The sequence below is a fragment of the Scomber scombrus genome, chromosome 5, assembly GCF_963691925.1.
Source record: "Scomber scombrus chromosome 5, fScoSco1.1, whole genome shotgun sequence".
NCBI lineage: Eukaryota > Metazoa > Chordata > Actinopteri > Scombriformes > Scombridae > Scomber > Scomber scombrus.
The window spans coordinates 15,664,062-15,691,733 of NC_084974.1; the positions used below are offsets into that span (position 1 = coordinate 15,664,062).

At 39.3% G+C, this 27,672-nt stretch overlaps 2 protein-coding genes across 2 annotated transcripts; one reads left to right on the plus strand and one right to left on the minus strand.

Moving 5' to 3' along the window:
- Positions 1-54: 54 nt before the first annotated feature.
- Positions 55-6,126, plus strand: trim59 (tripartite motif containing 59). The gene is made up of 5 exons (XM_062419658.1): positions 55-129; positions 1,739-2,042; positions 2,160-2,381; positions 3,301-3,510; positions 4,485-6,126. The coding sequence occupies exons 1-5, from the start codon at positions 89-91 to the stop codon at positions 5,085-5,087; spliced, it is 1,380 nt and encodes a 459-aa protein (XP_062275642.1). The 5' UTR covers positions 55-88; the 3' UTR covers positions 5,088-6,126.
- A 1,586-nt stretch (positions 6,127-7,712) lies between these two features.
- smc4 (structural maintenance of chromosomes 4) lies at positions 7,713-27,428 on the minus strand. The gene is made up of 24 exons (XM_062419058.1): positions 27,280-27,428; positions 25,607-25,764; positions 24,330-24,520; positions 23,549-23,740; positions 22,328-22,504; positions 20,060-20,224; positions 19,402-19,529; positions 19,042-19,182; positions 18,310-18,460; positions 16,388-16,552; positions 16,063-16,296; positions 15,716-15,901; positions 14,942-15,103; positions 14,530-14,758; positions 14,298-14,374; positions 13,648-13,800; positions 13,346-13,472; positions 12,710-12,899; positions 11,281-11,425; positions 10,018-10,191; positions 9,398-9,580; positions 9,043-9,275; positions 8,741-8,924; positions 7,713-8,251 (listed from the first exon to the last, which is right to left on the minus strand). Exons 2-24 carry the CDS (start codon positions 25,752-25,754, stop codon positions 8,087-8,089), a joined length of 3,900 nt encoding a protein of 1,299 aa, XP_062275042.1. The 5' UTR covers positions 25,755-25,764; positions 27,280-27,428; the 3' UTR covers positions 7,713-8,086.
- Positions 27,429-27,672: the final 244 nt, after the last annotated feature.

A 27,672-nucleotide genomic window follows, 5' to 3' on the forward strand; every position in this document is an offset into this window, starting at 1 on the left:
TCGTCGTGTTTTCCATTTTCCGACTTGTTTCTTACCTGTTGCTGAGAGGGAGTGGGAGTTTACTGAGAGCATTTGAACGTAACAGGAAATGAAGACTGTTTGGAGCAGCAGGCATTGGACTCCGAGACGGTGAGTCTAAAAATGAACATTTTCATGTTATAAAACTATCTTTTAAGACGAAAACGATAACGCAACATGGCGGATAGACTGCTTTATAAAGTAGCTGAAACAATTATGTGCTTATATAACATTTTCTAGTATTGGGACTGAAAACGTTTGTTATGCTAACAGTTCAATTAAGTCATAGACCTCTTTTTTTCCCCTTTTCTATTTTAAATATTGCTTTAATTATTTTAGACACAGCTGCGTGTTTGTGTAATTTAGAGGTCAGATGACTATTAACTTACTGACACAAACTGAAAGCATGAATGAGGAGTTTGAACTCATTTAAGCGCCTTTTTGCAGCTAATCCGTCATATCAGATCGACAACAGTGAGATTTAGACAGTAAAGATAAAAGAGTAAATGTTTAAGCTTTTATACAACTAACTGTACAAAGTCTGTTAACCTGTCTGAATGTGGACGCGTAATCATGTGCAGCTCCAGACACAAGTGGATCAGGTTTTGAAGGACAGCTGAATAGCCTGTCCTCACAGTAGTGTGTGTGTGTGTGTGTGTGTGTGTGTGTGTGTGTGTGTGTGTGTGTGTGTGTTGGCATGAGGCCTCCTATTGTCGCCTCTGTGCTGGGCTGTAACTGGAGAGGCCATACACAACAACAACAACATAACTGATCCTGTAATAAGAGCTTAGCAGTTTTTTGACTGTTCTGCTGTGTTTCAGTACAATCTGTTGCTTCACACTCTCAGGCAATCCTTACTAGTTAGGTAAACTTCCTAAAATAATGGGAGGCATTAATCAGACATGCCTAGGAGGGGTGGACCGGAGGTATACAAATGAGTTTCACACAGTCATGAAAATGCAACACTCAAGTGTCGTTTGATACTAGAAGACTTTTCAAATGTGTCTGTTAAAGTTTCTCTGAGCTCAACTTCAGTCTCAGTTTAAGGTCATTGTGTGAATTCAAAACTAGTTTTTAAGCCAGTCACGGTTCACAAGCGTCAGCAGGACAAATGTAATGTGGAAACTTAACATTTCTAGTACTCATAGATTCAGAATTTACTTTTCTTGTGTTCAGAACATTTGAAATGAAAACATATTTGCATATTCAGATGTATTTCAATGAGACAAGAAGATTTCATTTTAGGATTTCCAAGCTTGTTTGTGGGGGAAAAAACAACTAGTATTTTTTGCCATTTTTGATCAACGTTTTGTCGGAAGAAATCTATCAGGAAATACTTGCCCATTGTCTGAGTTGTGTCTTAAATCAGGGCTGTAACTTATAATTAATTTCATAATCGATTGGTCTTTAAATTATTTTCTAATCAATTAGTTCCTCTGTACATAAAAAGCCAAAACAAAACGGTGAAAATGATGATTGCTGTTTTCCAAAGCCCTAAAGGATGTCCTCAAATGTGCTGTTTAGTCTCGACCAACAGTGCACCGCCCAAAGATACTCAGTTTACTGTCATAAAAGACTAAAACCAGAAAATATTCACATTCTAGAAGCTGGAACCAGCTAGTGTTTGTCATTTTTTGCTTAATATATGAATCAGCAAGTTAACAAATTTAGCTGAACAGGTGCAACACTTCACTTTTCATTCACCCTGCTGTCCTGTCAGATCTTCTTCCTCAGCTGTCAGCGCTGAGTCCGGCCCTCTAGTCTCCATCATGGACAACCTGGAGGAAGACCTGACGTGCTCAGTCTGCTACTGTCTGTTCGCTGACCCGCGTGTCCTGCCGTGCTCGCACACCTTCTGTAAGAACTGCCTGGACAACTTGCTCCAGGTGTCCACCAACTACTCCATCTGGCGTCCACTGCGCCTGCCGCTGAAATGCCCCAACTGTCGCAGCGTGGTGGAGCTGCCCCCGACGGGTGTAGACGCTCTGCCCATCAATGTATCTCTGCGGGCCATCATTGAGAAAGTAGGAAGGAACCACTTGTGTTCAAATAAAACTCTCATTAGTGAAATCTCCTTATTGTCCGTCACTTGTCTGCTGCTTCATTCTCTCTCATGTCCGTTTGCTCCTCTGCTGTCTCAGTACCAGCTGGACAGTGAGCCGCGACCCCCCACTTGTCAGGAGCATCACAGGCAGCCTCTGAACATGTACTGCATCCAGGATCGGCAGCTGATCTGCGGGTTGTGTCTGACTGTCGGGGAGCACCAGGGCCACACCATAGATGACCTGCAGGCAGCTTTCATCAGAGAGAAAAAGACCCCATCACTGCTGCTAGCCAGACTCTCTGAGCAGAGATGGGCACAGGTGGGCAGTCCTCACATATCTATCAATCAATCAATCAGACTTTATTTATATAGCACTTTTCATACAATAATATGTAGCACAAAGTGCTTTACACAATAAAAGCAAGCAAAACAAAGCAGAAGCAAAACCAAAAGCCACACACACACACACACACTTTTTCCTCACACATAACACATGCATAAACACTAGAAAGAAGGCAACTGAAGTGCTATCTTACTCTCAGCAATTAGCAGCGAGGAAACACCAGAGACTGGATAAAACCAAATAAATAAAAGGACCTAAAAATAAATACTTACATAAAATACAAGTTAATTTAAAATAATAATAAAATGTAAAGATGACAGCTTAATAAATCAGAATTAAAAAGTTAGCATTAATGCGAGGACATAATATTATAAACAACTAAATTTATACAATAAATAAACTAAAAGACTGAACGATTAAAATAGATAAATAAAAGGATAGAATATAATAAAATATATTAATAAAATCTTATCAAAAGCCAGGCTAAAAGGTATGTCTTCAGTTTGCTTTTAAAGATGTCCACACTGGCAGCTGCTCTCAGATCTGGGAAGATCTCAGGAAGGCCGTTCCACAGTAATAATAATAAATAATAATAAAAAGCTGCTTCACCGTGTGTTTTTCTTCTAGTTTTGGGAATTAATAAAATACCATCTGAAGACCTGAGAGTTCTGGATGGCTCATAAGTTAAAAGCAAATCTGATAAATAAGTAGGACTAAGACATTAGTAGTTGAGTAGTTGTAACGGTACAATATTAAAAAAAATAAAAAAATATATATATACATATACACAGCCAGTGTTTGATTTGGGGGCAAATTCATGTGTAAAAGTACTTTTAAGTTAATGTTTAACTTAAATATATTAATATAAAACCCTGTTGCTCTCTCCGTCTGTTAGGTGTGTGAGCTGGGGGAGCAGCTGGAGCAAGAGAAAGCTCGCTGTGAGGGCCTGGTGAGGCAGGACCGACAAGAAGTCAGTCAGTTTTTTCAGGCGCTGGAGGCGGGGCTGGTCCGGAAGAGACAAGCTTGCCTGGAGGTTCTGGATAATGCTGCTGCTGATGTGTCGCGGGCCTACGACCCGCTCATCCACAGGGTGAAGGAGCTACAGGTGTGATTTCAAGACTAATGACTGGTTTACATCAAATCATAACAGGAAGGAGCTTCACACATTTAGTCCCAGCTTTGTTGTAAACATTAAGTGAAACTGGGAAATATGGAAAAAAAAAAACCTTAATATCAATATTGCAGCGAGATTTTAGGGATGGTTATTGGTGCTTTCACAGAATATTTACACAGTAAGACTTTTGATAAATAAAGGTCAGTTATGTGGATATAATGGCCAAGTGAGTAAAGGCAAATAATAGAACAGCTACAACAGTCTGGTAATTTCAGAAAACTCACTTAACTGTAATGCAGCCTTTAAAACCAGGAAAAGACAACATCTAAGACAATATCTAGTCTCATATCACAATATTGTTTATATCTACATATTGCCCATCCATAACATAAAGGGCATTAATCAGGTGATTACAGTGATTTACACATTTTGGGAATCGTTCTTTACATTTCACTGTCAGAAGAGCTTAAAACTCATCTTAACTGTTTTTACCTAAAATTAGAGTGATGTGCGTGCATTTTTGTGCACATTTACAGTGCATTCACTCCATATGTTTGACTCGAGAGCGTTCACATTGCTGGATGATTTAAAAACTGTGTAAGGGGTTAAAAATAGTGTGTATCGATTATTACAGAATACTGCGAGGAATGATGGATGTGCAGAGTTTCACATTTTTCTGCTGAAAGTTTCTCTGAGCTTAAGGCGAGCATCTACGAGTATAATTTTGGAAGCCAATCCTGGTCCAGTATATAATAAACTTGCATGTTGACATTGATGCTGTGTTCAAGTCAGAAACTGGTCATTACGGCACCTGAATAGTACATTTATTTATGATTTGAAAATAGGTCTGACATTTTAAAAATTGTTTGTGTGTTTTGACCCAAAAATAATCATGATTGGCTATATATAAGTGCTGTACACGGATGCGACCAATAATGAACTGATAACAGTGAACTTTCCTCCAGGAAGAGCAGCTGGACCTGGTGTCTTTGGGTTCGTCAGTAGAGGAGGAGGACTCGCCACTGGTGTTCCTGGAGAAGGTGCATGAGTTCAGAGAGCGGGTGGAGGAGTTCATCACAGTGCCCCTGCCCTCTGTGATAAACCTGTCCGTCACTCCGCGGGCAGCAGAGTACCTTCAGCAGCACTGGCACGCCGTGACCATCGGGAGCCTGGAGGAAGCACCTGTCCCCCGGGTGTACTGCTGCTCCAGATGTGGCGGTGTGGAGGCTGAAGCTGAAAGGGGTCGGTCTCACAGCAGGGTCCGGGACCTGTGGTTTGAGCTTCAGCCCACGTCGTCTGTGGTGCTGCTGGGGCTTCTGCTGCTGCTGGCGGTACTGTGGGTCAACCCGGTCGGGGGGGCATCGCTCGGTTTCTCCCTGCTCTCTCGGTTCAGTCAGCTGGTTCACGGCCTGAGCAGTGAACTCATCACGTGTGCGTGGGAGTGGGCGTGGTCGGCGTACACAGTTATGGAAGCGGCTGTAGAAAGATGGAGCTCACAGCTTTCCTCAGCGGGAGAAAAAGGCTTCCAGCAGCTTACTGCCTTATTCAAAACTCTGACATCCCACTGAAGACCAAACTTGGACCCTCAACATTTATTTAGAAGCTGAGAAAATCTCGCTTATGTATAAAAGGAAAGAAAATCCACCCTGATATCCTTTTTAAACATCTACTACTCATGATTTGCATTCCTGAGTCTATTTAGAGGTTTTTAAGTTTGATAGAAACATATTCAACCAAAAAAATCATGAACATTTTCTTCACAGACTGATACAAAATAAATAAAAGTGGTAATCTGAGGGTGGATTTATCCCTTTTTCATGCTCTGTCACACCTGGAGAAAATTGCACATAAAATACAGTGATGTTCTTATAAATGTTTGAGCACATTTTCAGTAGCCAATTAGTCAGTTTACGTGTCGAGTTGTGTTATTGTTGATTGTTACGGTCCTTTATTATCGGAGTGTATTATCCCAGGTTATAGTCACACTGCCGTGCTAACACTTTTATCATGTAAAACTCTACATGCTATTCAACACTGTGTGAAACTCTACTTTCCCATCATGCAGTGAGACGTTTCAGCTGCTTTCCTGCTGCGTCACGAAGCTCAGGACACCAGTACAGCTGCACGTGTATCTCCTTACACAGGACTGTTTACAGTGAAATTTAGAGCCCGCTGAATGGATGCAGACACACAGTGGAGCTGACCTAAAGCCTGCACAGATCATGTTGCATTGATTCACGGCTCTGAGCGGCTCCTTTACTGTGCCTTTAAAAACCACTGTGCCTTTACCTCGCCACACTTAAAAGCTTTATCGTAGAGGACCAGTGATTCCACCAGGGCCAACATGTCTCGCTGAGAGCAGAGCAATTTTCACTAAACGACGCACTGATATATAGTCTGTTTCTAAAGTTATAATTACATTTGGAGAATCTCTTCTTGAGACTGTTTTACATCTCACAGGTGTTACATACATTTAGCTGATTATTGTGTATCTGTCAAATATCAGTACACAAAGCTGCTTTCTGAAATCTTATTTCATTGTAAATTTTTTAACAAGTGCTTTGTTATTCAGATCTCTTTTAGTGGCTGTATTTTTCTAAACTTTTGTCCATTCCTACATATTAAAAAATGTCAAATGTATCCTATTTGTAGAGTCCTGTTTAATGTTCAAAAGCTGCCTCCGTGCTGGTGAGAGAGTCACTTAGTATCGAGGTGAGCTAAATTAACTGATGCCAGTGTAAGCATATTTGAAGATCTAATGTTCAGTATGAACAGGAGGAAGTAGCTACAGCGAGCCATACCTGTTTCAGTGGTCGTAAGACTTGAAAAAACTGTGACCTTACTAATTTTACGCACAATGCTAAAATACAATAAGCCTACACTTATATAAAACTAGTAACTTACCTCATTGCAGGCAGTAGGCTACTATGTAACACATGCATGATAAAAGAGATAAACACAAACAATGGGGGAATAGTAATAAGAATATTTTTAATATAACATCAACAACAATATGTTGTTATTAATAATACAACTATACACAATACAATAGTAGGCCATACAATAATAACAACAATGATGATAATAATTCATTCATTTTCAACAGCCTACATAAAATGCAGCCCAAAGTGCTTCACAATATAAACATAATAGCCTCAGAGCAGTAATTTATTTAAAAAAAATCATAAATAATTATTCCTATGATAAAACCATCACATGGTGCATGGAGCTGATGGATGGTGAGAGTGGTGCGTTCATGCTTCAGCACCATGGTGGAAAACAGCTCTCCTCTCTGCCGCTGGACTGAAGGAGGAAGTTCCCTTCGGGTTTTAATTGACTGTGTTCTTCCTCAGCAGGTTCTTGGTGGGGGTGAGGGATGTGAAAAAGTTGTCTGTAGTGACATTTCTTCCCTTTCCAATGTAGGGCTCCACCAGCCTCATCACAACACTTTCGCCCACATGTGCAGCTAACCAAAATTGAATGTCAAATGTATCAGGCTTGTTTGCTATGTACTGAGTGAAGTGGCACCATGCTTTAGTTGGGTTTATAGCACGCAAGACAGTTATCTAAAAATCTCCCCCACACCTCTGGTTGTGCGCGCTCTGGTGTCAGCACTATTGAGATTTATCACATTATTTATTTATTATATGCATTTGACATAAAATGAAAACAGCCATAAGTGTTTTGCAATAACCATTTGTACCTGGAATTGACACTTAGACTGGTGGTTGCACTGTTGATTTATTAGGGTTACATTATATTTCCTTCTTTAAAATTTGTGATAATTTTAGATGTTCCTTACTGTTTATAGCCTTTACTATTTACAAAATCAGTATCTAGTTTGTAAACTGGAAAGCTTTCCCAGGCCTCGCATCAGATCCATAAAGCTAATTAATAAAAACGAATGAACAAAATAGAGAATTGATAATAACCTGGAGTGGATACACCAACGCATTTTTTTTTTTTGGCGTGGGGGTTCAGGTGCCAGACTCAGACTCCAATCCAGGTCGCTAAGGTCCATCTCTCCACTATCAGACTCCTCCTCGCTCAGTTGATGTATTATCATCAAAACCTCATCAACAGTGTATCTTTGGAGTCTTCCTCTCTCCATTTTCAGATCCTTTGATTTTATACTAAGCTAGCTAGCTAGCTAGGTTACTTAGATTATAGAATAAATAAAAATGCTTCTACTTTCTCTCTCCCTCCAGATAGGTTTCTTGTCAAATGTAAACAATAGACGCGAATCATAAAGCCTGAAAACAAACCCTGTGAAATGTATATAATATGTAACAAGGCAACTGCGGAATGTGTGACAGTGGAGTGGGAGGTATAAATACTCAGATAGATAAACTTTATTGTCCACCATGACATACAACAAAAAGAAAAAGTTGTGCAAATAGGCTCAGAAATCCTTTGTGTTTTATTGTAGAACCTTATTGGCTTCAGAAAATATTAAAAACACATATTTAGGAAAAGTCATGGGCTAAAATACTTGTATTCTTTATTTAAACATAATTATTTACATTTTAACAACCAAGCCGTCTCTGCGGTTCCAGTGTTAAAAAGTTTAAACAGTGATGGCAGTTTGCTCTTTGGATACGATGGTCTTGGGGTTGATTGCCACACTCTTGGTGGTGTTGTAAGTTTTGTAGATGCCGATGAGACGATCAGCGATCTCGAACATGTTGTCCCTCAGAGAGATGATGATGAACTGAGCGTTCTTGGTTTGCTCCTGGATTGAGATGAGACAGCATCAAATTATCGTTAATTAATCTGATTAGATTTGACTACAAGTGGACTATTAACTATATGGCACGTTGAATTAAGTGAACAATTTATCCAACAGCTGATAAAAATGTGCACAATGAATGGCAACAGTTAAAGACTTAGTACTTGTTTTGAAAGAGGTGATTTTTCTGAACTCCTCCATTATTCCAGTGTTACACAACAGAAACACTGAGATCACGAGTCAGTGATCACAGCAGTGATTAACTGGCTGCACCATGTTTAAATTTAACTGACTAATGCCATTTAATGTCGTAATTACTTTGGTAGAACCACTGTTTCACCCAACAGCATCTCTGGATTTAACACTTTACAAAAAGCTTTTCATGGTTTGTTTACACCAGTCCGCAGCCCAAAATCTAATTTGACGTGATTTGAAGAAAGAGATGAACCTCATGAAGCCATATTTTCATGTAACACACAGGTTCATACTTACATAAATGTAATAGGACACAATGGACACATTCTTGAAATCAAGAGCAGCATCGATCTCATCCATGAAGTAGAGCGGTGTGGGCTTATAGTGGTGCAGAGCAAACACCAGCGCCAACGAGCTGAGGGTCTTCTCTCCTCCTGACAGGTTAAAAATCTTTTTCCAGCTCTTCTTTGGAGGGCGCACACTGAAGAGAGTCAGGAGCACAAATTTACACTCAAACATAACAGGATTCATGTCTAGAACACAATGTACCGGCTGTATTTTGCTCTGAAGACACTTCTGTTTCTTTTCTTGTCTCTTACCTAAACATGATGCCCTCAGAGAAAGGGTCCAAACTGTCCACGAGCTCCAGCTCTGCGTCACCCCCTAGTGTAAGCATCTGGTAGTTTTCCTTCAGCTTGTTTGTGATCATGTTGAATCCGGTCATGAACTCATTGAGGCGCTGTTTGCGCAGGTCCTGGTAGCCATGTTTGAAGTTGTCCCTCTCTCTGGTGATCTCGTCCAGCTGAGCCACACGCTGCAGGTACAGTTCCTCCTGGAGACACAAAGAGCAGAGATGATAAAACCTCTGATCCAGATCTTTTTTTTACCACCACTTCCTATTTGTTTAGTTTGGAGCTATAAACTAGATAGTACCCTGTACATATTTGTACGTACCTTCTTCTTGTACTCCGCAATGGCGCCAAGGTTGGGCTTCTTCTGAGCACACTGTGTCTCTAATGTGACCATCTTGTTGACAATGACATTTGGATCTGAAATTTGATCAAGTTCATCAGGAGTAAAAACAGGAAGCTCCTCCGTTGGTTGGTCCTCAATGGTATGAAGGGACAGCTTGGTGGCCTGAAGAGCAGTTCAACATAAATATCATTCATGAACACACATAGCTGCCACCAATATGAACAGAATCATCTCTGACTTCCAATAGTTCAATAAATCTAGAAACTAAAATAGTACAATTCGTTATTTAAGAGAGGGGGAAAAAGTATGACATTTTGAATTAAAAAAAAAAAAATCTCTAAAAGCTAGAATATGTCAAGTCAAAGTTAAAATAGTGCTTCAAAGATAAAGGATAGGACACTAACAATTTAAAGCAGGAATGTAAGGTATTTGAACACACACACACACACACACACACACACACACACACACACACACACACACACACACACACACACACACACACACACACACACACACACACACACACACACACACACACACACACACACACACACACACACACACACACACACACGCACACACACACACACACACACCTCTTTCTGCCAGTTTTTGATCTTGCTGTTGTGTTCAGTGATGGTGGTCTCTATCTGCTCGATGCGGAGTCGAACGCTGAGGGACTCCTGCTGCAGTGCGTGCTCTTGCTGCTGCAGGACCTTTATCTCTTTCAGCACCCTCTGGTACTGCTCCTGCACCTCAGGAAGTGCCGCCTGGAGGACGGGAAGACACAGTGCTACAGTGTTACCTTAAAATCAATTTAGATACCACACAGATACACAGCTACAGAAGGTAAAAACAAACAGTTCATATGTAATGATGACACATTTCTCATATACAAGAATTCTATAAAAAACACTTGCACACTTGACATTTTCTTGTTGAGGACAACACCTTTGTTAATACACTGTGGTATATATATCATAAACCTAAAATAAAAAATAAAGCTGCAAACTACAGTCTGTGGGTTCAATTATTTTTACAGTCAACATAAGGAAGAATTATCTCAATATGCCAAAATTAAAGCTGCGAGCAGTGATGAGCAGGTTTTCAGGTGAACAAAGTGAATATATAGTGAAAAAATATAGTAACAAACTTCTGAATTGACCACAGGTTGCAGTGAGGCAAACTTCTGTCACAGATATACTGAAAAAAATGTAATGTCTTTTTTTTTTTTTTTGTTTAAAATGTGAAAAAAAGATTTAGATGTATTTGTTGTAATAAACCGCTTCCACTTTAATTACCAAATTTCATGCATTAAAAAATTAATGAGTTATAGCGAGTTCCTTATGAAAGCTGCCCTTTGTGAAGTTTTTTGATGGATGGTGGCCATGATTTAGGACTAATCTTGCTCATTTATGGAATAATTGTCTATCTCAGTCCTTCAAGGCAGCAAATTTGGTGATGATTGCTCAAAAATTGTTGGTGTAACAGACTTGGACAAAATTCAAAATGGCAGCAAAACTATGTAGGTGCAAATGGGCGTGTCTTATATGGACAGGTTCGTCTGGACTAACAGAATCCAGGAAAAAAAGAATTTTGCTTGTGAGACTCACAGTTTAAAAGTTATAGACCAAAATGTTAAGTCTGTTGTTCTAGCGCCACCATCTGGCCGATATGGGTGAGTATTGGTATACGAGTAGTGGGGGGCCATAGAGACAAATACCTATGGAATTTGGCTGGTTTTGGACTTAAGGCTGCTGAGTCACAGACACTTTTAACAGAGATAAAAATAATAAGAACAAAAACAATAGGGTTCTACCCCTTCAGGGTTTGAACCCTAATGAAAGAAGAGTGCTGACCTCAGCGTCCTGACAGGCCTTCATGATCTCCCCGGCCTCCTCTTCCAGTTTTTTCAGCTGTTCTCCGAACTCAGCCAAAGACTTCTCATTCTCCTCCTGCTCACCCTGCACACGACTCACACTCTCCTCACACTTCTTCAGGTTTCTGAACAGAGGACACGGACAAACGCACACATATTAGCCTCTGTGAGAGTGATGGCATTGTGTTTGAGTTAAAAAGAACCAGTGATACTGTCAGCTTCGATTTGCCATACAAGACTGTTAATGAGTGACTACATCAGAGCAAACATCTTGACTACAAGGCTACAGCTTTCCAACTCAGGAGTGTGTTTCCCCCCCAGATTGTTACAGAGTTCAGTCAGAGTTCAAACACACAGGATTTGATGTTTATAACAGCGAACAGCTACACCACGTGCACAAAAGGACAGATACATTTTGTGTCAAACATGGTTATGACCGTGCTATTGACTTCAAACCATCTCTTCTTCCTTCTCTCTGGTCAGGAATTGTGTTGATAGACCAACAGATACAGCACTGTTCCTCCACTTGGTCTCAGCACGTTAAACCTAAATAGCATTGCCTCTTGCTCTCTTTGAATGCCAAAAACACGTCACCTGCGTGCCATTGCACATTAATCCATAGTGCTGCTAGTGATCCAAAACTGCAGAGTACCTGGCTTTTTGGCATTCAGACATGCTTCCCGATTAGAGGAAAGTTCCACGTTCACTCTTTTCAAACATGACAGGATAGTTATGATAGAGCTGCAACATTTGTGCAAAGTAAAAAACTGTTTTTGTTCCGTTGTTCCTCACCACGGTGTCTGCACTGCTAGCTAGCATCGGTGAGTTGGAAAATGCATCAAGGATATATTTGACATGTAGAGAGAAGAGTTTTCACACAGGACACTTCAGTGTCTCAGTTCATAAGCTCCACTGTGTTTGCAATCAGCAGGACAGCTCTTCCAGCAGAACAAATCACATCAAATGCAGCCACTAGTGTCTTTTTGCCTCAGCAGACAGATCAATCTTAATGTTCCAGCTACAGACACTGATGACTAGATGGCTATTTTAGTTGCTCCTGCCAGCATATTGATTAAGTAAAAGAAAAAATGCCAACAATAAGAATGTGTGTGGAGTCTAGTGAGTGTTCATGTAACCTAAATCTATGCATATTTGTCAGTGAGGCACAGTAGTTTGTTTTAAAAAAAACTCTGTGATGTTGTGTACACAATCAAGAACTAACAATAAGGAAAGCTTATTTTGAGATTAATATAGGTAAACTAAAGATTAAGTAAACCCTGACACTTTACCAACACATTCATTCAAACTAAGCTGCTAAATATGGCTCAACATTTCTGACTATCATATATTTTATCATAAACAGACAACAGATATGTAACTATAAAACATAAGTGTGCATATTTCCTCACCGGTCTGCGGTCTTTATGGCAACTTGAGCCTTGGTTATGGTGGAGGAGCAGTCATCCAACTCATTGTTGACCTTGTCGAGCTTGTCCTGTTGAGCCTTTAGCTTGTGGCTATTAATGTCCACGATCAGGTTGTGGAGTCTTTTCACCTCATTTTCCACCTTTCCGGCTTTACTGGATGCTGCCTCGAAGTCTGTGAGAGCAAGAGAGTGCATGAATGGACAGAACAGGAAGAGAGGAGAAAGACAGAACAATATTAATGTTGGACATTTGATATTTGTTTTGCTTTATATTCAGAGGGATTAAGCAGGAAAAACTGTTCCATGAATGAAACAGTCATGTGGTAAGAAGATTAGTTTAGATATTAGACCTGAAGCACTAACTCGAATTTGAGAATTTTGTCACCATTCGATTATGTGGTGAGACGTACTGAGTAATAAAACTGATTTAAAGCTCAAGCCAATTTAAAATCATGTCAATCCTTCCTGTAACTTTCTGTCTAATTTTAATGGGGCTCAAGCATGTGTATGGTGCCAATTCTTTTATCACAATTCACAACTGAGTCTTACATAAGAGCCAACATTGACCAAAAAACATAAACTACAAGAGTCCTCTTTAGAGTTTACAGGAGGATCCTACCTTTTTTGAAGGCCTCCAGGCTCTTTTCCATCTGTTTCTGTTTGGTCTTGTTTGGCGCAGCAGCCAGCACGTTGGCTTCGAGTTCCTTGATCTGGAGCGCCAAGTGAGTCTCCTGGTCAGCTAAACCCTGAAGGATGGAAAGAGGAAAAATAATTTGAATTGTAAAGAGCATGAAATTATGAGTCAATACCGTCACGCGTTATTATTAGTTATGAATAGTAGAGATTATTATTTAGATTACAAATACGTCTAAATGAATGAAAGACACAGTGAATGAATAGGAAGAGGTGGATATGTCGTACAGTCATGCTCTTGGAGTATTTTTCCAAGGTGTTCTTCATGTCTCGGAGCTGTGGCCGGCAGCCCTGGACTTTCTCCTCGAGCTGCAGCCTTTTCTCTCTGCAGCCCTGCAGCTTCGACACATTCTCATTCAGCTGGCTCTCCATTTGGTCGATCTTCAGAAAACACATGAAAATCATCATGTTTTGTGCAGTAATGGCCTGCTGAAGCGCTCTCTGATAACAGGGCCTGCTAAATCACTTCTAGAAAACACAGTCAAGTTTTCCAAGTTCAAAGTATGAATTAGGAGTTAGTAATGAAACTTCATCCACGTTCAACAAGGACTGGAAGTTCTCTTTTGAAATCAGTTTTATGATACTAAGTTAATTTTGTTTTACAGTTTGTCTTTGTAGTTTATAAAACACATTCAGACTGACAGATGTCCTGTCCTAAATGATCACTGCTGCAGCTGTATTATTTGCTTTCAATTAAATGCAAATTGCAACATATATATACTACACAGGAACAACAAGTTAGAATCAAATAAATGTCTTTATTTCTTTTTAAATCAAGCAAAAAAATACATAAATGTAGTACTCCTTAATCTTGAAGGAGATGATTTCTCGATCTTGAAAAAGTTAAAAGCAGGACCAAATGTGTATTTTGCACTTACCTCCTTCTGAGAGAATTCAGTGCCAATAGAGGAACCCATCCTGCCCTTCATTATTCTTCCTCCTCCAGTCATGGTTCCTGTGAAGAACACACCAAACCACAGAGGATAAGAGGGGGAGAGTCAGACCATTAAAATCATGACCATTGCATTATCCTCACTGAATTACATAACTATAAGAGTCATGATAAAAAAGAGGGTATGGTTATGACAGAAAAAGCAGAAGGTCACCCACCAGACATCTCGATGATCTGTCCCTTCAGGGTGACCACTCTCCAGCGCTTGTCTCTCTGGAAGGCAAGCCTTGTGGCCTGCTCCATGTCCTTTGCCACCAGGGTGTCCCTCAGGGCGAAATAGAAAGCTGGTAGCACGCTCTCATCTTTCACTCTCACCATGTCAAAGAGACGAGGGCTGTCCTCAGGGGTGCGGATGGGGGTATTGATGTTCTTCTCCCACACCTTCATCTGAGCAAAGAGATGGAATGAATAAGATGATGCAGAAACCATGTAAGCCTTTGATCAGAAATCCTGAACAAACCAGAACAATAACAAAGTGGTTAAATTACACCGATGTTGGTTACACATAAACAAAACAAAAGCAACAAAAATCATTTTTCACCCTCTTGACTGAAGTGTAATCATCTTTACCTTGTCAAGACCAATGAAGGTAGCAAACCCGATGTTCTGCTCTTTGAGAAACATGACACATTTCTGAGCCGTGTCGATGGTATCCACCACAATGTTGTCCAGAGCACCACAGCTGGAGGAAATAGCTACATCATACTTCTCATCTATGGCTCCAAGGTCTCCCTACAAGAAAAAACAAAAACAAAAACAAAAAAACAATCAAACAAGAGCACTGTGACCACATAAGCATACTGCTAAAAAGTGTGTCTAGAGCCTCTTTCACACATGCACTGCAACCCTGAAGTTATCTGCACATTATCTGGAGATGTATGTTTGAACACAAATGTCAGAATGTAAGCATAAATACATCTTTAACTTCCAGTAGTTAACTCCCCTCCCATCCACAGCTGCTATTTTACACAGATAATCGCAGCAGGCCTACCAAGCTGCATTGTTTTGACTGGGCCTCAACACTCCACTGTGAGAGGAATTCCTGTGATTTCTCCTAAAATAAAAGCATTTATTTCTGAGCTGAAAAACAGTACTTTTGTCTGCTTTTGGCCACGTCCTGCCTTCTTCACTCCTCTTCTAAACCAAACGGAGGATTTCCAGGGAGCGATATGTGTGAAAGGGCAATCTGGAAAATGTCTGGACCCGATTCTCCAGACATTGTCTGGAGTTCATATGTGAAAACGTCTACGGTATGTTCCATGGTAATGTTCACTGTAATCATTTATAAAAGGAGATTTTGGTAATGATGTACTGTATTTTATATTATAACAGTTTTTCTTTTACCAATCTTCCAAAGATGCCAGGGATTCTGCCACTCTTATTCTGCTGCATGAGAGCATCCAGGACCTTTCCTCGACTCCGATTGGAAGACAGAGAGCTCTTGGCTTCCTCCACCTTCTGCCTCATTTCCGTCACCACTACCCTAGCCTCATTATCCATCTTCATCAGCTGCTCCATTTCTCCTTCATCCTGTAGAGAAAAGAGAAGATCAGTCAAAGTAGTTCACACAAAGTACACTATTCGCTGTGTAGATATATTCTATACCATACTAATTATGTATTGACAGATGTCCCATGTGAATTCGGCCTGAACATATGCGATCAAACAGCAATGTCGATGTTTGGCTTTACCTTCTTGAGCTCCTGTTCTTTCTGTGGTATTTTGACGTCTAGGTCCTTAATAGCTGCGCGGCGCTCCCGCAGCGTGTCAGAAGTTGTCTGGAGTGTTTGCTTGGCTGTGTTGAGCTGTGTCACAGCGGTGTTGTGGCGGCTTAGGTAGATGTCGAGCTCTGACTGAGCCAGGTCCATACGAGAGCGGGTCTCATTAACGGCCTTACTGAGCTCCATCAGCTCTTTCTCTTTTGTCTGGAGAAAACAAAAAAATAGTTTTACAGTTATGTCTACCATGCAACTTTAATATAGAATGTTACAGTGAAAACAGGATGTAGTCACACACCTCTTTGTCCTGTTGCAAGCCGCTCGTCTCTTCTTTCAGACTCTCCATCACCTCATTCAGTTTCTCCTCTTCTTTCACCTTCTGCTTCTCCTGACCTTCCTTGCGAGCTGTTGCCTCAGAGATGGCCTTTTCGCTGTTGGCTGGTATACTGCGCACTTCCTCCAGCTGAAAGATGAGCAAGAACAAATGATAAGTGTCCAGGCTAGGACTCTAAGCAACAGTAGCCGCACCTGTCTATGTTCGACATAAGGACACAATTCATTAATAACACACTTTCATTAAGCTTTAGCTCTTGAATTAGAGGATGATCAAATAAAGAGATCTGAAGAATTTAGGAGACAAGAGCTGTAAAGTAAATGGACTGAATCCGCTTTTTTTTGCCAGTGCCAGTTACAAGCAACTGTGCTACACATTCACAAGCAGGCCAAAACACACAATTGTAATCAACTATAAACACACATTCAGGACAGAGCAAGCCCTGGTTGAGACTGGCACAACAGTCTGCTGCTTGGCTGAAACAAGGCAAAGGAGTGGTGAGTGTGTATAGTCTATGTTTTGTAGGGTTAACTGCGGGTGAAATGTGAATGTGGCTGCTGGGAGTGTTACACAAGCCAGGCCATAGTTGACTACCACACAGCAGAACACTGCTCCCCAGAGGTCTGCCCGCCTCTGCCCAGCTCCCCCTCTGACCAAGACATTTCCAGAGCACAGCCATTGTAGGTGGAGCAGATAGAGTTTTAGAGCAGGGAGGGAGATGAGAAGATATAACAAGTTACGAGGAACTCTTAAATCTCGGTCTGAGTGTGATTTTTTTTTCAGTGAGTGCACACGTTAGAAAATGTTAGTCTAAGAGACAGGAATACAATTAATAGTTAAATAGAGCACAAGTGTGCCATCATTAGGCACACACTAACAATCAACTTGTGTGTTACTTCACAGCCCCCTAGTGGCTAGTTTAGGGTAGATGGCCCTTCCTCCCATTTAAACTGGATTTATTTATGAATAATGCCACATAATCTAGAAGAAATCAGGGGATTACCCTTTCCTAGAGTAAAAAAAAAGAAGAATTAAAGCAGGGTCCTTAAATACTTTTGCAAATGACGCAGTGTGATTTCTAAGTCACACAGGGCATCATGTCCAAGACCAATGTCTTTCAGTGCCAATGCTCAATGTTTTCGGCAAAAGCATTTTTGACTGCCATCATTATTGCTTTGTGTAGATGTAGTTTTAGCTATCATGGAAAGTTATTCCAGTTAAATTTCTTTGGAAACAACATCTCTACCAGCATCCAGGATTTTGGTTTAAACACTAAATGTTTCTAATATTGTTTCACAAAAACTTGTATTATCTTTAAAGCACTTACAGAATTGCTTAATTTTTCCATGCCAGGAACATTTTGAATCATTTATCTACTGGGAGATTTATGACTGTAGAATCTGTGTTTTTAATGGCAAATAACTCTTGAATACTGGAATAATTTTGCAATTCACTAATCACTCCTGTATTGGTTGTGTAAAGCCTCGACAAATGTCTTTTCTCTAGGCCTCAAAACAGAACTTGTGTTTTCTATAAGCAACGGAAATTGTATTTTTAGTGCCCATGTTTCTTTCTTGGCCACGGGACAATATAAACAGTAAAACTGGAGTGTCATACCACTGCTGCTAGCTCGTCCTGACTCATACTGCAAACCTGTATTTGTTAATGGGTATGTACTGTATGTAAATATATAAAAAATAGGTAAAGTTATCCTGTCCTGACTGATTGTGTGTCTGTGTGCCTCTGAACACTGAGACTGCCCACTGACACAGAGTCAGAGTGAAATACTCACGTCTACTGCAGAGAAGCAAACAGTTACACCATGTCAAATGAAATAATCTAACTGCATATGATGGTGAAACATAAATTTAAAAAGGTTAAAACACCTTTTCTTTGTCCTTCTCCAGCTGCTTCTGCAGTTTCTTGTTCTTGCTCTTGCAATGTTTAATCTTCTCACGCACTTCAACATCATGTAGGTCCAGCTGAGTGAACTTCTCCTTCTGAGTTTCAATGTACTTGTTGAGCTTATTTTGTTTCCTGGTGGAGAAAAGGCATTTTTACTGAGTATACTCAAGTCAATCATAGGGGGAAAAAATCAAATCAAGTATAAGAAGAAGCTTAAGAGGAAATATACAAAACCATATATACCTATGAAGACTAATGCACTCAATTTCTATATGAATTTATATATATAACAAGCATTTCATAGGAAAGCTCAGTCAGATTTCTGTATTTTCATTTTCTATTTCAAAGATTTTAATACAGATTTTAGAAGCAATTTGTGGTCATCAGAGCCATTTTTGCCCACATTTTTAAAATTATGTTGACTACAACATCAAATGTACACAATTCTTTATTACTTGGAAGGGAACGACAATATTTTTTACTTTTTTTCAAGCACTTGTCCAACATTGAAACTTTAACACATAATTTACTACTATAACTTGTGTATTTTTCCTTCTTTACTTTACTTCCTATTTTTTACTGTTGGATTTTTGCCTCTTAACAAAAGGGCTAAAAGCAAGAGAGGCTTTGAAAACAATCTAAACATGATTAAATTATAAACCTTCTGAGCATAATACACTGATTATGAAGAGGGAAGAAAAAAACTGTCTTACTTCTCCACATTTTTGAGTTCTTCGTTCTTTTGCTCCATCTCCTGTGATAGCTCTGTATTTTTCTCAGTGAGTTCCTTGTTGTCCTCGAGGATCCTCTGCTTTTCCTGCTCTTTGTCCACCACACGCTTTTGTAGATCGTGACTAATGGAAAATAGATATCAGCAGAAACCAGTGAGAGATTACACTATATAATTCAAACATGAAAAAGGGCTATGGGTCATGCTGCGCTACTGAGGTTTAAAAATAGTTTACATTTTTTCTTTTCCATGCTACTGATGGGTCTAAATTGAAATTTAATGAGATTATATAAGTGTTTAATTGGCTTTATACAGACCAGAGAAACTGTGCTGGTGTACTTACACATAATATTGGCAAAGCTGACTCTTGTGTTTGAAGATGTTATTCTCCAGGGTGAGGAACTCCACAGCTTTGTTCTTTTCTCCCTCCAAAGCATTCTTCTCTTTTTCCACAAGCTTTACTCGGTTGAACTGAGGTAGTGAACATCATAGTACTTAGTATCAGGTGACAACACTTTAAATAAAATATTTCTAGTCATAAATTATATGCACAAGTGCCACGTTCAGACAAGATATATCGCCTGTACACTATCTCCATCATTCTGATGCCATATAAATATTATGAAAGTTATATTATCATACATTTGTTTTTAATCACTTGAGTATCTTGTTACCTTCATAGTATAATAAAATACAAATTTAATTAAAAAAATATAAAAGGAAATAAGTCAACATACCAACATTGCACAATCTTCAGAGGTAAATATGTGTGCACAAAAAGACTTCCATGAAAGTTATATATCATGTCTGGGGTAGTTGGCCCAGACAAGTATCAACTTATCTTACATGCTGCACAGTTACACCTCTATGAAAAATATTTCAAAATCAAACCGTATCCTCTACTGTATATATGTACAACAAATTAAGTCAGGACACAGGAAGGAAAGTTGGTAAGCTTATGAATGTGTGAGCATACAGTGTGTGAGTATATAGTATATCACCTTCTCTCCTCTTTGTTCATTGAGCAGTTCAATGCGGCGGGCCAGGGTTTGGATGGGCTCCTTGAGACGGCAGCAGCCGATAATGTCCTCCATGTACTCCAGCATACCCTCATCATGCTCTGTCTGACCTTTAGGCTTCATCATGGCAATTTGCTCCACCTCACCCTGGGTATAGATCAGGCGGTCAGATTAACACAGAGACACAGACATACATGCAATCATTCACAGGACTCAGAACTAAAGTTTGAATAAAACAACAAGTCTTATAATATGAAATAATATTATAAAACATGTTCCATTCAACACTCACTATTAAGACATGGGGTCAACTGAACTCTAACCTTACAATAATGCTGACCTGATACACACAAACCCAGCCTGATTCATAGTAATGTACAATGAACCAAAAATGACTTTTGGAAGTTCCCTTTGAGTTTCCTCAATGAGATTTTCTCATTGAGATAACATAATGAAACTACCAAGTACACATTTAGCTACTACAATAGTTAATTTAAATCAAAACAAAAAAAAGATGTAAAATTAAAATCCTTAAATCACTCATTCTTCATAAATACATTTTCAAAAAAAAAAAAAATAATAATAAAATTCAAGAAGAGATATTTAGGTTAACACATCACCTTACCAACCCACCACAGTACCCATTACACAACTTGTTTTGTAATTACAATGGATACATTTTAAGTGATTTAAAAGCAAATGAGTTTGATAGCATGCACATTTTGACTTCTTGTAGTTTCACCTCAGTTCAATTTCCAAATATTGTACATGTGCACTTCTTGGCGCCGAGTCAGGGACAGGTCTCTGGTGTAATTTTATATGCCTGAATGTGTTCATTTTTAAAAAAATATTTTTTTAGATAGGCTGGCTTAGAATAACAATATTGCCACACAATAAATTTCAAGTTAAACACAAATTAAATCCAGATATAGTAAAAACTTAAAGTCTCCAATTATGTCCTATTTATGTGTAGGAAAAAACAAGGCTGCTCACATATTACTTTTATGTATGAAAGAAAAGGAGAAGCCAGTAGAGGCAGGGGGGAAAAAATCCCACGTCATCCTCTGCTCTGACCAGTGCACAAAATAGACAGCTTTCCCTTAGCCAGAGGCCTGGAAAATTGACCTTGGAGAACAAGCTAAAGCCTCTTCCCATAGTCATGCAGCTATGTCATTGACAGGGAGCTGAACATTTTACATCAAGGAGACTGAGAATGATCATGCACACACATATACAAAAAAAAAAAAAAAAAAAAAAAAAAGTTAAGCAGGACACTTATAAGCAACCAACTAACCACAAAACCACACTAGAGGCTAGAAACTGAATGTTCAACCTGAAGCTAACATATAGTGTAAAAATATAATTTAAAAATTAGGACAACAAAGATTTAATCAGCCATTTTGTACTACTCTGACACAAGCCATTACCCCATAAGCCCTGAGTTAATCAGTAATAATGTGGGTAGGTCACACATGTAATACAATCAGGGGGTAGGAGTGTAACCAGTGAACTGATTCAAACTCAGTTCAACACAATGCTAATTAAAAAACAAAAATAAAAAACACAAGAAAAATAATCTAAAAATATAGAGGAAAGCATTACTTTCACAGTGGAGTACAAAACAAAAACCCAAAATGTTAAACCAATATTAAGGCCATGATAATGGAGGGTGTTTGATCCGGCCACACTGAAGCAGCACTGCTAATATTGGGGTTGGGGTCTATTCTCACACGCCAATATTTACGTGCTGCTAAAGCGTGGCAGGTACATGAGAAAGGGGAGGGGAATGGAGGTCCAACCTGTCCCCACTGGAGGTATCAAATCCATCAAAGATCCCCCATCCCCCACTACAAAATCTAAGCTAGTTGTTAAAATACAGCCACCTTCATCAAAGGTCCATGTATGGGTTAAATTGCATTTCCTTTAAATACTAAAGCAGCAAATAATGGTTCGCACCTTTTCCACATTGTTTCAAACCATGATGCGCTGCTATAGCAGTTTAAGGGCTGTCAGAGGGCACCTCCCTCTCCTTTCCAATTCCAGTGCAACAGGTTATTCCCACAGACAGGCATGGCTTCAATACAGCCATGAAACATTTGACAGAAAGAGGACTGGGTATTGGGCAGAAAAACGAAGAGCAGGAAATCTCTGACAGAATGGGATGGTCACAACAGGGATTTAAAAAAAAAAAAAAAAAAAAAACGTAGTTAGAAGTGGAAGAGGAAATTACATCAAAAAATATACAATTACCTGTAAGATCAGAAATCTGTTGTGGTCTAGGTCAATACCATGACTTCTGAGTAAAACCCCCACTTCTTTGAATGTGGCTTTCTTGCCATTGATATAGTAGGCTGAGGAATTGTCTTTGTTGGCAGTCCTGGAAACATAGAAGTTGCTGCTGGGGATGACTTCGTAGTCATCTCCTTCCTGGCTCAGAGGGGGGAGGGGCAGAGGACAGAGCAGCTTAGAGCAGAGCAGGAGAAACTCAAACAGCTCTACACATCAAATGATAATACTCTTAATACTGATAAATACACAGAGGGTGATAAAAGAATAAAGCCCTACATTAGAAACAGGTAAGAAACTTTTTAGTTAAAAAGAAACAAAACAAAAAACAGAAAACAGATGTAGGCCAACTAGACTGACACGAAAAACAATAATATTTGAGTGTATTCTGTAATGCTAGATTTACAAAATTAAAACATGGTATAAAAGAGGATCAGATTATACATGCCATGCAAAATGGTAGATTATTTGCCTAAAAGATTATTAAAGTTTAGAGCCAACTCTCATCATTTAAGTTGTGTACACCACCTCTAAAAAATTCTTCGTTTCAGAAATGACACTTTATAAGGTGGGCAAAATTCACAGGATTATAACATTAGTTAAACAACTTGATTTTAATTTACTATGAATAGATAAGCCTAAACAGAAAGGTTTGGATATATTTAACAGTGCTCAAGTCAAAACTTAGTCACACTCCCTGTGGGAGATCACACAGAAACATATTTAACTTTAATTCTTTAGACTACGGTCCGTTTTAAAGTTATTTGTCTTCTGGGGTAACAAACTATATTTTCCTCTTAATGCAAACACCCTCATTACTAATATTTCACAATACCATCAAATAAATAGAGCTTGGTCGGTATATGACACATTTAAAAATTATTAAAAAATAAAGAAACCAGTTGTAGCACGTTATGAACTCTCTATAGCACATGTGGGTGTTAGTTGTAACTTTCATGACTGATTTGAGTCTGTGTTTAGACCCTGGTGTGGTGAAACTTTTGAAATATTAACTCATGAGCCTCAAGGAAAAAATATATTTAATTTGCAAAAATATGTGTCCACAGAAAAATGTTGTCAAATGATCCCTTTCAATTTGGGCAGCATATTGGTTAATTTATGTGAGACCAGAGCAAGTGTACGTGTGTATCAGTGTGAGAGATATAGATACAGAGATATATATACCTTATCAATAATCTTTTGAAAGTGCACCTCCACAGTACAGCTTTGCACATCTTTGTGTTGATCAGAGTTATGAATCAGCACTGAGAGCCTTTTCGATCTGATCTTTTGAGCTTTGTACCCAAACACAAAGAGCATTGAGTCTATCACATTGGACTTCCCACTCCCATTTGGACCAATGATGCAGGAAAAGCGCTGAGAGAAAAGAAAGAGAAAATGTTTAAAAATACTATAAATCAATTATATAAAAATATAATACATCCACATACAAATAATGTAAATGCCATAACATTAGAAGCTATAAATTAACACTCCGGCATAGTATGATAGTCATGGTGGGTGTATTCTGGGTGGGTGTAGTTAAGATTTATTTTGTACACACATCTTCAGAACAATGTGGGGAGCAGAAAAAGGTGAAAAGAGAAAGTTTAAACCAAGTCATAATTTAAGGAAAAGGTCAGTATATCACCAGAACACTACCCCTTGTAAGATGCACTAACTAAATCAAAATGGAGGAGTGTGACTTTTTCCACTTTGAATTTTTTTTTATCCAATAATTGTAATAATGTAATATCATTAATAATTCTGCACTTTTTGTGACTACTACTACACAAAACAACCAGTTCACAGTTGAATAAATATGAAATTTAAGACAAATACAAATACAAATTGAGAAACACTACACATTTGCTGGTAAATCTGTGAGCTTGAACACAACACATGCACAAAGTACTTCCCACGCAATGGGGGTTTTATATATTTTGTAATCATGTTTTGGTCGTACCTTGTGAAAAGGCCCCAGAATCTGCTCGCCTGCGTAAGATTTGAAGTTGCGATTAACTAAATGTGTTATCATCAGGCGAGGAGCGCCCGGTTCATTGGTCATTGCTGGGGGCGGGGGTGGAGGGATGCTACCGAGAATCTCCTCCAAACTTCGATTATCAAGCGCCTCGGCAGCCTCCCCGTGAGACGGATCTGTGGCACACACAAAAAAGTACAACTTTTATTCCTCTAGTGCGAGTCGTTTCAGGTGGGGGGTGGGGGGGGGACAGTAGCGCGTGGGGGAGGGGTAGAAGAGGAGGAGGGGAGAAAACCCCCCAGAAAAAACAAAAACAAAACAAACAAACAAAACACAGGCAGCAAGTTAAGACAAACAGCAGACTCAGAAGAAAGTTGACAGGCGTTATATTTTCTTTGTTCTAAAAAAACAAGAGCCAGCCCAAAAAAAAAGAAAGAAAAAAAAGACCATGGCCGCTTATGAACGAGCCCACATTATTATACAAACGCTCTCCACCAGAAGCGTGATATGTGGAGAGAGTGGATGCGCCACATTCATTTCGTCGATGATAAATAATCAAAGTGTACATTTCGATCATCAGCGTCACATTTTCACTCATGCTTGAACTGCAACTCAAAAACACAGCCAGGGGGAAACTCTTGTTATGTGATAATAAGGTATAAACGTAAAAAAACCCGATTACGTTGCCATCACACCAAGCCACAAAACGACCTGTCCAAAATCTATTGTGCTCACATAAGCATAAACAAGCTATGGGGTCGATGTTTGTAAATGAAATGCAAGCAGCCAGACACCCACTGAAGCATTAAACCGTATTGTAAGGACTAAAACCACCAGTTAATACCAATATGCATCTGAATCATCGCACATACACAAATGATTTAATATCAAGTTATGAGAATTAAGTCAAACACCCCCTTTTTCTAAAGATCTACTACATAAAAGCACTTCATTATCCGAAAATAAATTACCTCGCTTGATGAGAAGATCCGAGCAAGACGTGCACTCGACGATATCAAAATCATCTCCAAAAATCATAAGACATTTATTGATGACTGGCACTTAAGAAAAAAATAAATAAATAAATATATATATATATATATATCAGCCATCCTTAACTACGTGTTGAGATTCAAGTGAGAAAAATAAGCTCCAGAGCTGTGTCAATTTGGCCACTACCAATACAGCAATACACGCAAACGCCATTGAGTGAACACAACTTATTTAGATTCACAGACACCAAAACACCCTTTGTTACTTGCCAGTTGTCGGCGGTGCCTCCTCTTGGCCATTGGAGTTGGTTTCTTGAGGGGGTACATCCAGCTTGTCTTCGGAGTCATTGCGAGGCTGCGACCCTTTCCCTCTTGGCTTGGCGGAGGCAGTGGATCTCTTAGCAGTTTTAGATGGCATGATTTGAAATCTGAAGGGGTCATTGGTAAAAAAAAAAAGAAAAAAGAAAAAAGAGGAATATCCATGAGTGGTTTTTGCGCCTGTCAATCTCCCAACTCCACTTTTAGTCGGTCACACGCAGCTACCCAAGTTGTCAGGCTTTAATCATTACCACAGTCAGATCTCACTGCAGGACCCATCTAACTATTTTTTAAAAAAGGTAACATTGTGTTATAACAATAAAAAGTAACAACGCTGAATTGAGTGTATGAGTTTGTGACCTGAACAAAGTGCGTTATTATAAAAAAAAAAAAGGCTCCCGGCCTGATGAGATGGCAGTGATCAAGCTGCCAATCTACGAGATGCTTGTAGAAAATTAGATGCTATTCTCTCTAATAACAAATAATAAAATATAATGAACCCCTCCTAACTCACACAGCTGTTTTTGTAACCTCCTGCATCTAAAGTATACATTGAATCTGCTTTTATAATAACCCTTGTGGTATTGAGGTGAAAAACCGGAAAAAAATAAGCTGAACGCAACGTTGGCTGGAAAACAAAATCTGCTAATATGCAAATATCTTAAATGATCTCCCTATATAGGTCTTAGCTAGCCTTTGGTTGTGGCAATTGCAGAAAATACGCAGCTAGGTTAATCTAAATCTCCTTTCTGTGGTAAAAAGACAACGTCCTGTATTGTACGAGATCTCAAAAATGACACTTTGTTATTTTTTAACGTGAATCCCGTCACCTTGTAAGTTATGTTGGGGCGGGGGTGTAGACGGGGCCATCTGACTGGCTCATTCAGATGACTGGAGAGGCACATTCAAAAAGCTAGTGTAACGATGCACTACGAGTAACTGGCATACACGTACTTTTGTCGAATAAGCAATTTGCTAACGATAGCTTGGCCGCCGAATAAAATAACACCCAGCTAAGCCACGTTACTGCGTTGTGCTCACTGTGCTGCTGTTGACGCCAGAGTTAGCTGCTGTGACTTTCTGATGTTAAACAACGAAGCTTAAGCTAATACACTGGCTAACTGTGGCTAGCAAACTTATCTGCGTTGTGGATCTATAAGGCAACACTGGTAACATTAACTTCCCTCAAAGCTTGCTGTTGTCTTAATTAAAAAAGGGGGGGCGCTTAATTTGGGGTTTTTGCCCAACTAACGTCAGCAAAAAGCTATAATTGTTGGCGTTAACCAGACAAAGATGATGCATCTCAAAGTTTAGCAGACATCTGTAACAGTAACATTAGCTTAGACAACCGGAAAACTTACATGTTACTGTGAGGGCTGTAAGTCTATAAAAAAGGCTATTTTAGCGTTAAATGTCATAAAAAAGCAAAAAAAAAAGGGGATGTCTCAATACATTCTTGACTATGTTAATGTCGGTCAGTGCGTCTCCCACCGTGATCTAGGTTAAAACTGGATTTAACGTATTGTTAATGGTAAATCTGGTTTTGAACTAACGTTAACGTTATGCGTTTCAGCAAATAGACGGAACCCGGTCATTATACTGTACGCAAAATAGTTTCTGTGTACCTTCCACAATATGCACATAAGTCTGTCAAGAATCTTCCTTTCTGATCCAAATCGCGATTTCGAAAAAATAAAAAATTCGTTAATCCAAAACTTGGCAAATATAATCCACAAAATGCAGCCCCGTGTCGCTGCAACTCGCTCCGCTACTTGAAAACTCTAACTTGTAAATGGCGCCTAAACTGAGCCGTCGAACCAAATTCGTTACAAACTGACGCAAGGCACCATGGGCCGTTCAAAGGGCAAGGGGAAAAAAACACGAAATTCAAAAAAGGGGACGAAGCCAACTCCGTCCGCTTCCAAGCAAATGGTAGTCTTTTCACAAAAACAATATGATGAAAACAACACAGGTGTAATAATACTTCACGTTTATAATGCTGACATTTATTCAAGATT